Here is a 13,386-nt window from a genome sequence, read left to right as displayed (position 1 = left end):
GGCTGAACCCAATTGGAAAAGCGTACAAGAAAACACCAGACCAGAAGAACAACTTAATTTCCGTTGCGTCAACTGTTGGGTGAAGAAGGCCTCAAATGGGATGCCGCCTGCAGCAGCAGCAGCAGCGCCACAACGGACATGGAAAATGGGATCGAGCCACAGAGCCCCACACTGTGGACTAGAAAAAGTGGCCCAAAGAACACGTTTTCTCTTCGGCAAACAAACAGACCCCAAGAGAGAAGCACCGACTGTTGGCATCTGGTGGCTGGGCCAGCTCCTTAAGACAGAAGGCGAGTTAATAACTCAAACTAAAACAACGTCATTGTTATTACAACAGCAACAGCAACAACAAGCAGTCGCTGGGTCTCTCTAGCCAAGTCTCTGCTCTACAAGCAGCTCCTATATGCAACCATCGTTGCTTTTACTCTGGGGTAACAGCTGTGTGTTCGCTCTGTGTCCAATTACCAGCACAGTGGGAGCCCCCATCTAGATGTATGTGTATGTATGTGTGCGTGGGGGGCTCTTGCATACGACCATAATCTAATGATTGCCTATAAATCAAATACGCTGTTTAAAACATTATTTGAGCAGGAAGTGTGGACGTGAGAGATGCAGGCGTCTGGCTCTGGTTGGGTATCGACTGACTAGGGCTTTAATCGCTTGTTGAGTGCCTTGCCTCTCTGTGGCGGCGGTCGGCGGTTGGCGGTTGGCGGTTGTGTTCTCATTCTGAAGTTGGCCCGAAGCATCATTAGGTCACACAGCTGGGGATCACCACGTACGCACAGAATGCAGAGTGCAGAGTGCTGCATGTCCAAGTCTCTTAGATTGCATTTTACACCTGTAGCAAGCAACTCTCGACCGAGAGTTGTGCGGGGCACCCATAATTATAATCGAGATATCGAGAGTAACATCTTCTTTTTTGCTGCTGGATATCTGCCGATCCCCACACTACTTACCCTTAGCTTGCATGGGAAGACGGCTATGGAACGGAACTCTTCGCGTTTCTTTTGCTTCAGCTCCTCACGGTAGGCGGTGAATTTATCGAATAGATGATAGATGATGTCCGCTTGGAATATTTTCACGCCCAGCGATTCGGCCATTTCCTGGGCTTCGCGTTCAATTTTAACATCGAATGCCAAAATTGTTGCATATCTAAGGGCGTCACCGAAAAAAGACAAACAAAAAAAAAAAAGAAATAAGAAAACAGAATGAAGATTAAAAACAATTAAAATTGTAATAATAATAATACAAATAATAACTATAATGATAATGGGAATGCAGTTTCCTGTCTCTCTCTCTGGAGTCTGGCCTAATGATCCCAGCAGAGTAACCAACCCAACCATTCCACCAGGAAGCGTTAATAATTGAAATCACAACAACGTCTTGTCCAAAGACACAGAAAGACTGCGACTGAGAGATACATTTTGTGTGTGTGTGTGTTTGTGTTTGTTGGCCATCCGCGCAGCGTGCGCTTTCAATGACAGGAAATGGTTGGCATTTTCGAGAATCGTATCGAAACGCTCTTGACAGCGGAAGGGTCCAACGCGGCACAGCACAGCACAGCACAGGGGGCACTAATGAGGGGCCACTTTTTGGGGATATTCAGCTGAGAGGAGAGAGAGAGGGAGAGAGAGTTCCAAAGGCTAATCGATCTATGAATTATGTTCAATTTTGGTGGAGAAACTTAACAAATCAAGACGCAGCGAAGGGAGATCCCTAAACCAATAAATAGCTACATTCGAGAGCTAATTTTATGCATAAAAAGAACACATAAAAAGCAATTTTATAGTGGATAAATACGACGGGGCATACGAAGAGTGCGAGAGAGAGAAAGAAAGAGGCAGATTTTTAACGATCGTAAAATGCAAAAATTGATGGCTAAAAATTCCACACGCGTAAAAATCATAAATAAAATAAAGAGCAGCAGACGCGGCGGTGCCCCCCTTCCCCTTCCACCACCACCACCAGAGCCACCTTAAAGAACGAAAAACAAGTGAAGTGTATCTATAAGATATGCGGGGATACATTTCCTAAAAGCAAACATAATTCAACGAACGAGTGGCACGCTGCACGCATGCGCAGTAAGGGCCGCAGCCGGAAATGGCTGAGTGTGTGCTGTGTGCCACAAGCGGAAATGCTGGCTAACTGCTGGTTGGTTGGTTGGTTGGTTGGTTGGTTGGGCGTACACAGATACAAGATGCAAATGTATCCACAGACACAGACACACCAGCAGAGAGTGCTGGTAGACATTTCTATAAGGTTTGCCTGAGCCATTTTTTATTCGTTTCTCGTTTTTTGCGCATGTGACAGCGTAATTTGAGTGGGCCGTAAATGTATCTGCATCTCGGCAAACGCCATCTGTAGTTTTTTGCAGATGTATCTGTTAGGCCCCGCTTTTGTTGCTGCCAAGCAGAGCACGAAAATAGTTTCAATTTGGCCGGCAAAATGCAATTGGAAACTTGTCAGCCAAGGCGTGAAAGGAGAAGAGAGAGAGACATAGATAAACAGGAGGTACATATATCCCAGAGCTAAAGATACAGTGGCAACTTTTTAACCAGATATATGTAGATACAGCATCCAGTAGATATATGAACAGGGGAGAAGCTCTTCAAGCTAGATAATACTGCCAGAGAGCTTTCCAGAGAGATGCAATACAGTAGGGGGCGGGCAGGGGGATACACCCAATGTATATAAGTGGCATCTTGGTCTACTATTTGGCACCACTTAACGGCCCAAGACGAGTACCGCGCGAGACGCTAATGAGACAAAGCTGCCGGCCGACTGCCCGGCCTAAAGGTTTCGCTCTCTATAATAAATCATGAGGATCGCTTAGCATAGAGCCGAATGCACACTCTCTCCCTCCACCACTCCCTCTCCCTCTCTCTGTCTCTCGCTTTGTGTAAAGTGCATTTTGTGATTGCCGCTAAATGAATCACTTAACCCGGCACCCAACCCATACACCATACACACCATAATACTCCTTTCTGTTTTTGGTTTTGTTTTTGTTTTTGTCTTGGCGGCTATATCACAAACAAAATCTTCAAAGATCCGCTTATAATCGTGGTGGATGGGTGGCTGGCTGGCTGGCTGGCTAGCTGGCTGGGGGAAGGCGCAGGGAGCGGGTGGTGTGTGTGTGTGTTAATGAAGTTAAGCGGCAATAAAATTGCATTGTTCATTGTCGTATATCAAAAAGTCGTTTATTCCCGTCGCAGTCTCTGTCTCTCTCTCTTCCTCTCTCTCCTTGAACCTCTTGCTGTTCGCTGTTTAAGTGTTCGATTATAAGGCGGCATAGAGAGCTCCCATACAATGTAGTCAAAAGTGAGGGAGAGGTGTGTGGTGTGGTGGGGTGTGTGGCGTGTTGGGGTGTGAGCGATGCAATGATTGAATGTGTTGTAAATGGTTAAAAGGTGGGGCAAAGCCTTCGGCTTGTACGACACGTTTCCCAGGGGAAGTAAACGAGAGTACGTTATGGTTGAAAAAACGGAATTAATAGAGCTGCCAGATCTGGGGATTGTAACTCTATGGACTGGCCAGATAGTCACAAGATGGACTCGTTGCTTCCAAGCTTTCCCCATCAGTCCATCTATTTTTCACTAATTCCCGTAAATTCCTGCCACTCTGCACGAAATCATTTCCCTTCAGTTAATCAACAATTTCGCCTTTCCCTACTTATGGAATTAATCAAATCAACATTTTTGTTTGTTTTTCAGAATAAAATAAGTCAATAAACTTCCCAGAAATAAGTGGCATCGAATTCAACGGGTCGTCAGACCCCACTTGACTTTTCTCCCTTTCGATTCATCACATATTTCCACATGCCCATTCATAGAAATAGCCCATAGAACAAATCAATTTCCACACACACACACATGGCATGGCAGGGCAGGGAAGGGCATACAATTTCAATGCAGTCGACAGCATTTCTTCACTTTGAGGAAGTTCAATAAACCCACGCGAAGTGAATTCGATAGGGACAGTTCTTCCTACTACGAGGGGGGGCGGGGGCGGGGGGAGGGGTACTGAATTTCCGCATTCAGCGAATTCCAGAGAACTCGGATAGCAGTCCAAATGTATGACACATCACACAACGTAAGGTTAAAGAATGGAATTAGAATCTATATATGGATGAATGGGTGGATGGGGTGGATGGGTGGATGGGGTGGATGGGATGGATGGGACGTATGGTTGGTTGGGGCGTTTACTCACTGCGCTTCATGCTCCAACATCGTAGAGGCCTTCATGACATCACGTTTGACCACGGGACCAATGCGTATGGCAGAGTACTGCAAAAGAATCAGAGATAGATAATTACAGATATGTAGACATTGTAGAGTAAAGATAAGATCCATGTTTAAGAGAAGTTGTCAACCAGATGGTTGTTTGGTTGGTTGTTTTTGGTTGGCCGTACCGAAACAGTTTTCGGCTATTTGGCCCAAAAGCATCAACTGACCCAAAGAGACGTTTCTGTTGGCTATTTTTAGACACATGGGCATACGTAGAAAATAAAAATGAAAATCTAAACTAAACTAAACAAGCAGCACGAAAAACTAAAGTGAAACATTTTCTCAAACGGCCCACAGCGGGCAGATATCTACACAGACAGACATACATACATATGTACATACATGCATACACACACATATGTATGTACCGTACAAGTGTATGTAGGTTTGTGCATACACGGACATGTACGGGGACAGACCTCCCCACCGAGCCAGCAGCGGCGACAGGCCATTCGGACGAGTTCATTCACATCTTGTCGAAGATGTTCAATTTTTTTGTTGTATTTATTTTTGTTGTTCGTCGCCAGATGATTACAAATGATCATTGATAAAAATAACAGCAGCAGCAGCAGCAGCAGACAGAGATTCTGTATGCGAGTGTCTGACATGAATGAATGAATGAATGGATGGTTGAACGAATGCTTGGTGGACGGGGGGGGGGCGGCAATGAGTGGGGCAAATGGAATTTGCTTTCGATAGCGACTTAATTGCGCCACCGGATATGCACGCGCCACTGATAAGGCGGTCGGTCGGTCCGATGCCACAATCCACTTGCCCCCCCACCCACCAAACATAAATTTGAAAGTGTAACTCATTTTTTCTGTGTGTGTGCGTGTGTGTGTTTTCAGCCTAAATCCCCATCCAATCCATCATTCTTCTTAACATTCAGATAAAAATAAAATTCAATTCAATCTTAACATGAATTACAGGGTACGAAATAGCTTTTTGCCTACTTTTTGTTGCTATTTAATTGCCAAACTAATTAATTAATTAAACTGGGAAAATTGCTACATAGGATATTATTGAATCAACAAATTTTGCAACTGCTCCTGGACCTGGTAGGAAGCTCCTCTTCATCATTTGGTCGCACTGGGCTCAACAGCCAGCCAGCACAGCTTTTTTTCTGTGTCTCCATCTTACGCTTCGAGTGTTTCAATTGTAAATTGAATTCAATTACAGCCTAAGCCATTCAGTAAAATTTCATTCATTACCCAGAGAACCGCTGCTGCTGTGTTTGTGTGTGTGTGTGTGTAACTAACGGAAAAGCAAATAATAAAACGCAAGTGAGAGAGCGAACGAGAAAAAAAAACGAAATAAAAATAAAAAAAAAAAGAGTTTTGCAATCAACAAAACAATGAATGAAATCGGAAGTTTATTGTGTTGAATGCACAATTGTGGGGCATAGCGCGACACAAAAGAGAGCCAGGCAACAACAACAACAACAACAAAAATACGCAGTAATTGTAGAGTCGAGAGTCGAGAGCCGAGAGCCTCGATTGCATGTAAAACGGTCAAACGGAAGTGATAGCAAAATGCTGCTGCTGCTGCCCCCCTTTACGGTGTTGGTTGGGGATTGAACCGATATGGGGGTTACTATAGAGATAGAGAGAGAGTGCCAGAGGCAAAGAGCGGGGGCAGTCCACGTGGCACAGCGCCATAAACGATTTCAGGCTTCAGATATCGTTTCGCTAAAAAAAAACAATCAAAGCGTGCGCAGGGCATGGCTGACACAGCAGCAGAAGCAGCAGCAGCAGCAGCTGCATCGGAACCCACAGCCAGCCAAGAGAAATCTGAGAAAAACTAGAAAGAAGCCAAAGCGGGCTATCGTTTCATAATACTCTTCAAGAAGGTATTACCCCACATTAATTGTGAATGTACCAGCCGAGCAGCGTTGCTGCATGGCCTCTTTGAAACGAAAATAAATATTTACAATGTATTTTCTATGCTGAAATCTATTAGCTGCCTGCCTGACAGCAGTGTATACCAACTGCGGTTTCATCTGTAGCCATTCGATGCACTTTTTTCTGCAAAAATTTTGTGGGCGGAGAAATGCGTAAGAGGCAAAACGTAAAGCTAATTAGCAGGAGAGCAGAGCAGCAGCATCATGAACGACACAAACGCCAAAGGTAAAAGGTTGCCATCTCCGGAATGGAATGAAATCTTTCACTGGCAGCTGCTGCTGACGTCAAGTCAGTGGAATATGCCACTCAATGTTATCGATGGATGGCACCAAAGAGAAGCATAGCCAGAGACATTTAAAGACAGATAACCAAGGGGGTACCACCATCACAAGAGCTGTGCTTAAACCAGCAAAATGATGCAACATTTTTGTTTGTTTGTGTTTTTGTGATGTGAAGCAAATTAATATCTCGGCCCGTGTCTTATGGTCGTGTCCGGTTTACGTCACTTTTGCTGAGGAGGCGGACAGCTAATTAATGTCAGCCAAGAGCCAAGAGCCAAGAGCCAAGAGAACAGAACCTTTCCTGAGGGCTAATTGGAAAATTACGCTTGAAATTCAAGAAAATGCTGCTGCACGTTACGCATAAACTTCCGTTTTTGTCTCTTGTATGCACACACACATTCGTGTGGCACATAAATATCTATTATTTTTTTTTTGTTTGGTTGGGTTTTTTTGGATCAGATCCACACACACACACACACACAGCGCACTGGAATCCAACTTCCTTCAACTGTCGTCGTCGTGTTTTGGGCATTTGATTTCATTGAAAATGCGGCCGCCGCTACGTGTTTATGAATGAAAATTAAGCAATAAGCTCTTGAGTGTGTGACTGTGACTGTGCCAGTGCTTTGTATCTGTATCTGTATCTGTGTAACTGTGTATGCATCTGTGTATGTATGCGTGAGTTGGGGGGCAGGAAGAATTGCTTCCGTTGTTGGTTTTGTTTTTCGTCTTTCATTTATACATTCATTCATTCATTTACTCATTCAGGGCCCGCCTTGGGTTCGCTCATTCATTGTTCTGTTTTTTCCACTCTTTCACCTCCTTCCTTTTTCCCTTGATTCTCTCTCTCCCTCTCTCCACTGGGTTTTATTTTGCAGAGGGGTTTTACGATTTTTAGCAGATTTTTTCAACGCAAAGAAGGAAGTACTTCCGATTCTCGTAAGTGTATGTACATACTTATGTATGTATGTATGTACAACGAATCGATAAAGCGAAATTCGTTCATCAGTTTCTAGGCAAACAACTCCCTGAAGACCCTTCTTCTGTTGAGCTTTATCGCGCACCATTTATCGACAATTATCGAATGTTATCGGTCAATTATGATCATTTGTCAAACAATAACGATAGTTTATTATTATATTCAATCACTTTTATTCTATTCTAGACCATTTATGATAATTATCCATGAATTCTCTATCCTTTATCGACCATCATCAGCACAGCACCCAACAATGGGAATGGACAACATTTGGGGCTCGCTGCTGCGATGCGAGTGGAGTGGATTCATGAATGAATGAGAACGTCGTAGAGCGTCTCGTCACGATACTCGCTCGCAGTGGTTATTTTGTTGCTTTGAATATTTCTCAAGCTCTGCTCAGGCTCAGCAATTGCGTAGGAGAACACTGACCGATATGGCTGATTATATCCACTACTGGGCTGTGGTGGCTGTACTACTGCAGCTGCTTCTTCAATGTTTTGGTGGCGAGTACTAGTGGGCGGGGCGGGGCGGGGCAAGGCGAGTTTTGCATGCCACAACAGAACAGATATTCGCATCGCAGAGGTGGAGGAGGCATAAACACGATTACAAATGGCAACCTCAAACGGCGACACATCAAGTCGGTGAGCATGACGGAGAGCTCTGTTTGCGAAACTTTCTGTTGTTTGCTTTTAATTAAAATGCATGTGGGAATCAAATTACGTCGTCGTGTCTATGTATGTGGTCTGCCACCTGCCCACCACGTAGCCGTAGCCCACCTACCAAAAACCCGCACTCGCACTGCGAGAAGAGAATGTGGCACGGCACACAATTATGGCAGCAGCAACAGCAGCAGCAACAGCAAACCGCAGCAGCACAATGAATGCCAGCCATGCCTGGGCTCCATGGAAATAGTTGATGGCTACATAATTACATTTTCGCCCAAATGCAACAGCAGCAGCCGCAGCAGCAGTAGCACTAGCATCTGGTTGCATGCCCCACACTCAGTCGGCAGGTCGGAAGGTTGCATGAACGCTTGGGGCGCGGTTGGGTTGGGGCAAAGAACACAAAAGCAAAGCAGGCACAAGCAGGCAGAAGACTAGCCTTTTGAAGTCTAGCAACTTTTCGAGTGCTCAATTTTTTCATTCATGAAAAAAGGCAGCAAAGAAAGAGCAAAAAAAAATAAATAAAAAAGAGAAAGAGGGTAAGAAATGTAGCGGGTGCTCTTTCGACTAGGGCAATACCCCGTAGGGATAAATAAACTACCGCCATATGCTGCTATTTTATATGAAATATTCAGCCAAATGAAAGAGTTTTCAGAGCTCTGTAGAAGCTACCAAACTCAGCCAAATTTAAACAGCTTCTCCATTCCATATTCTGACCTTCAAGTGTGATCAATCGCTGAGCTATTTAATACAAAAATTAGTTGTAAGCAGCTGATTCTGCTGGGGTTAGGCTATTCCATTCATTGCGAGTACGAGGTGCATTAAGAGTTGCGCAAAAATATCGTTGTGCAAATGTTGGATGGATGTTATTTTGCATTGCAAAATGTATGAATGAACATGAACCCCCAGCCGCCACGTAGCGGGTGTACGAACGACAAATGCAGGCACAGGCAAGAGCCCCCCACAACAGCCGCTGCCACAGCAAACTGCAACTGCATACAGGCAACTGCAACTGCAGTTGTTGTATAAGCAAAAGGTAAAGACTGGCAGGGCGGCGGGCAGGGGTGCCATCATCATTCGAGTGAGTGAGTGAGTGAGTGAGAGGTGCACCAACTCTTTTTTATGAATGGCAAGACACAAAAGCAACAACGGCCATCAGGTTGTGGCAGCAACCACCGCTATATTTGGTCGTTGACGGCTACGAGGTGCAAATGTTAATGAAGCCAACGCAACAGCAGCAGCAACAGCAACAACAGCCACAGCAAAAGAAATTGCAGGCCAAATGCATAACGGGGTTTTGGAAGAAAAAAATAGTAGAGAAAGAGTGCGCAAAATGTGGGCAGAAGAGAGGGGGAGTAAGTAAGACACCGACACCGCGAGTAGCAGGCTCGGCTCGGCTCGGCTTGGCTCATTCATGCTGTCTTTTGGTTTGGTTTTGGTTTTTCCGGCAGGCCGATCATAAAAATGTGCAACCAACAGACCATAAATCTGGCGAAAACATTTTCCATGACGTAACCCCGTGGAATGCATGTAGAGCTGTCAGTCGTCCGGGAATACACACACACAAATCGATAGACATGTGTATCGTATCGGTATGCAAGTCTGTGGGATTGCCACTTGCCACAGAAGAGAATGGGCAGGGGGAGGAAGTGTTGCCAGTGCTGCCAGATGGTAAAGGAGTTGCCAGCTTGTACCAGTTCAAATGAGATCAGATCCCATCCCATGCACTGGGAGGAGAACTTCATGCTCGATTGAGTCTTATGTCTCAGCTCATTCCAGCCAGCCAGCCAGCCAGCCAGCCACTCGTACATCATTTCATTGAGTATTTTGTTGCGTTCAATTAATTGACAATAAACCCAGAAGCAGCGGGCAGCAGCGGCAGACAAAACGGGTAACAAGAAACCCCAAAAAGAGCAAAAAAACATTCGACAATAAATTGTATGGAAAACAAATCAATTACAAAATTGTGTTGGCAGCTCTTTTGCTCTCCTTTTAATTGTGTGAGTGCGTTTGCGTGTGTGTGTGTGTGCCCCCGTCCCACATTTTAAGCGGCGTTTATGGAAGTTATTGCCTGCTTTGTTGTTTCATTCATTCATTCATTCATTTGGTAGACAGAAAGAGATACGATACACACACAGAAATATAGACATATGCTCGTACGTACAATAATTCATTTCATTGATCAAATAAACATTTGCTACACATTTCGATAAATTAAACACGAAAACTACTGCCTCCATGCCCCTGACAGCGGCAGGGCGTAACCGATCGATGCTGCGTTTTCCATTCATAAAAATTGATTGCACTTTGCGGCCCCCACCCTCCCCTTACCAATGCCGAAGAAGCGCCCTCCATGTGGCGCGGCGCTTCGAGTGTGCATCAAACATCTGTACTGTTCGCATCTTCTGGCGCATTTACTTTTGAATATGAATAACAATTAAATGCAGGAAAATTTGCACAACCAAATCACATGGCGTCCGGCGGCAACCTGCGACGTGTCAGAAATTAATGGGCTATACAAAAACATTTTCTGTTTTGTGTGTGTGTGGTGTGTGTGTGTGTGTCGTCGGGTGGCCACTCAAATGACAATTTCCGGCCGTCAGTTTGGGCAGTGCCAATAAATTGGCAGCCCTGCTCGTATTTCAACAGCCACGCAACAGCCGCAGCAGCAGCAGCAGCAAAGTAGCGACAAACAAATGACAAGAGGGAGAAAAAAACACACACACACACACACACACAAAAATACCAAAATCAGAGTATGGCGGCCATGTGGGTGTAGATACCCCCCCCCACCGCTAGAAAAATGACTCTAGGCAGAGCGATAACCATACAATTTTATGGCATTTTACATAGCATTAGCCCGATCCAAAAAAAGAGTGTGTGGTGTGTGTGTGTGTCTGTGAATGTTGTTAGCCAGTTACTAAATTTGGCTTAAATGAAGGCGAAACTTGTTACGTAGCCGGCCGGTGGTCGGCCCACATGGTCAGGCCAGGCATCAAGGCATCAGAGAGACTCAAATCATGAATGAATAGCAGCCATCAGGCAGCAGTCTGTTCGTTTGTCACTCACTCACTCACTCACTCACTCGGTCGGTCAGTCAGACAGTCAGTCAGTCAGTCACATGACCATAATTGATTTTCAAAATGAGCGCAGTTAACATGACGGCGACAAATTTTCGCATCTAAAATGTGACAAAAAAAAGCAACTTACAAAACAAAAAACCTAAAGACCGAAAAAATAAAAGTGTAACCATATGGAAAACATGTGCAAAGCGACTGCACAAATTGGTTTATTCATTCATTAAGAGTCCAAGTCAGTCCGAGAAAACCGAAATCCGAATCTAATGGTCTCAGAGAGAAAAAAGCGACTTGAAAAATGTTTAATTTCAGTGGGATGCAAAGATAAAAAAAATGAGACTCGAAAAAGAAAAGAAAATCAGGAGTGGAATAAGAGCTAAAAGCGTTCCGTAGAGGGCTGCGTAGTCACTGGCAGTGCTGGCCTCATTATCATTATCATGGCTTGAACCGTCCCTGCTGCTTGTGGGGGGCTTGGAGGCCGGGGCGGACTGAGGCTCATCATTCAGCAGCGTCTCCCCATTCATTCATTCAGTTCACAACCACGCGCCCTGTGACTGCATTTGGTAGCTAATTTGCATAGTTTTTCAGCTCTGGTGCTGCTTTAGATATTGCGTTGGCGTTACGAATCGAGGAACGGAACGGAACGGAACAGAGCGGAACCCTAAGGCCTGGGAAAGTGTTGCGGCTACACGGCACAAGATGATCATCACCACATCATGATGACACTCGGCTTTGTGGGAAACCTTATAGCAAATGTGGGCTGGCTGGCTGGCTGCCTGACGCTAATGAGCTTGTAGTGTCAGCAAAACACACACACACACACACTAAAAAACAAAAAAAAAAAACAAAAAAAAAACATTTACAATATTTAAAAGAATGAAGAGCAAAATGGGCAGGCAGGTATCCCAGAGCAAGGCGAAACATTGAAATAGCAAAAATGCTGCCAGCGCAGAAGAAACGAAGAATCCAACAGACAGAATGTCAAACTTTTGGAATCAAAAAATGTATATAAATGTACATATACATACATGTATGTATGTATTAACCACGCTTCCGTTGCAACAGCTGAGCTTTCCGCAGCTGAGTCTGAGGTAAGCGAAAGCGAAAATAAAATTAAAAATAAAATAAAATACATTTTGATTATCTAAGGGAAGTAAGGGAATTCGATTAATTTCATTCATTTAAGGCGTGTGAAATTGATTAAAGAATTTGCTAGAAGAAACAAAACAAAAACATATTTGCTAAATTGGAATTTGAGTTGTCATATCCGTTCGGTCGGGTTTTGGGTTCGGTTCGGTTCGCATTTATATAGACAGATATAAAGATACATATGTATGTATATGTACATATGTATGTATGTAAATGTGCGTATCTGTATGGTATATAGAGCGCTTAGTATTTTTAGTTGGGTGTTCAATCTTCTCGAGACTGGGGGGCAGACAGCGAATGAAATGGTTACGAGAGAATTGCCAGCAGTTGGGTGGGGAAACTCTACCCCATCGTCTATTTCGGAGGGAGTGCTGTGCATTGGATACAGTGCGTCGTCTTCTGTTGGCTATGCGCCCGCCACTTGGCTGCCTCTGGCATGAATCATCATCATCAACATCCACCATGAGAAGAGCAACAGCAGAAGACATGGCCTGGCCGGGTTTGGTTTTGTTTTTTTTTTTTTTTTTTGTTGTGCAAACAACATTATTTTTGTTGCAATTTTTTACATTTACAAAAATACGCATTTTATGTTTACGGCATAGTCTGCCCGAAAACAAAATCAGACGACGAGACAGTACATTTCTCCTCTCGTTTCCTGCCCACCACTCATAATTTCTCATCAAAAATAGTTTTCGGCCAGCGAGAATTTACAACTTTGTCGCGTCGCGTCGCGTACCCGCCCCGTTGCCCACCGTATTCAAATGGCAAGAAATCGAAAAGTAGCCAAGAAATTTGCAAATTTTCCATACTGCGTACTATTTTTTTCTTTCCTTTTTTTTTCTTTAAGAGGGAGATTTTTGTTTATCGTCTCAACTATACGAGCTGTTAGAAATATTCCGCCTTGGTGGTGGGGAAATAAATAATGTGTACATAAATTGCAGAGCCTCAGAGCTCTCACCTCTCCACCCATTAAAAGGTTATCTCCCCCTCAATGGGTTCTGTTCTCTACGACGAGCGTTAGCTTTGAGAATATGCCTTGGCTAATTGTCTAAAC

At 44.3% G+C, this 13,386-nt stretch overlaps 1 protein-coding gene across 2 annotated transcripts in view; it reads right to left on the bottom strand.

Annotated features, from left to right (window-relative positions):
- Positions 1–13,386, bottom strand: part of LOC111076846 (eukaryotic translation initiation factor 5B) — a 35,313-nt gene that overhangs the window by 17,611 nt on the left and 4,316 nt on the right. For both annotated transcript variants that reach the window (XM_022370851.2, XM_022370850.2), the window contains exons 6-7: positions 4,207–4,283; positions 957–1,152 (exon numbers count right to left, since the gene is read on the bottom strand). In XM_022370851.2, the coding sequence (XP_022226543.2) occupies positions 957–1,152; positions 4,207–4,283 (273 nt within the window). The remainder of the gene's footprint in view (positions 1–956; positions 1,153–4,206; positions 4,284–13,386) is intronic.

Source organism: Drosophila obscura, unplaced genomic scaffold (genome assembly GCF_018151105.1).
Source record: "Drosophila obscura isolate BZ-5 IFL unplaced genomic scaffold, ASM1815110v1 contig_1, whole genome shotgun sequence".
NCBI lineage: Eukaryota > Metazoa > Arthropoda > Insecta > Diptera > Drosophilidae > Drosophila > Drosophila obscura.
The sequence above is the reverse complement of the archived record's forward strand: the minus strand, read 5'-3'. Positions and strand labels throughout refer to the sequence as shown.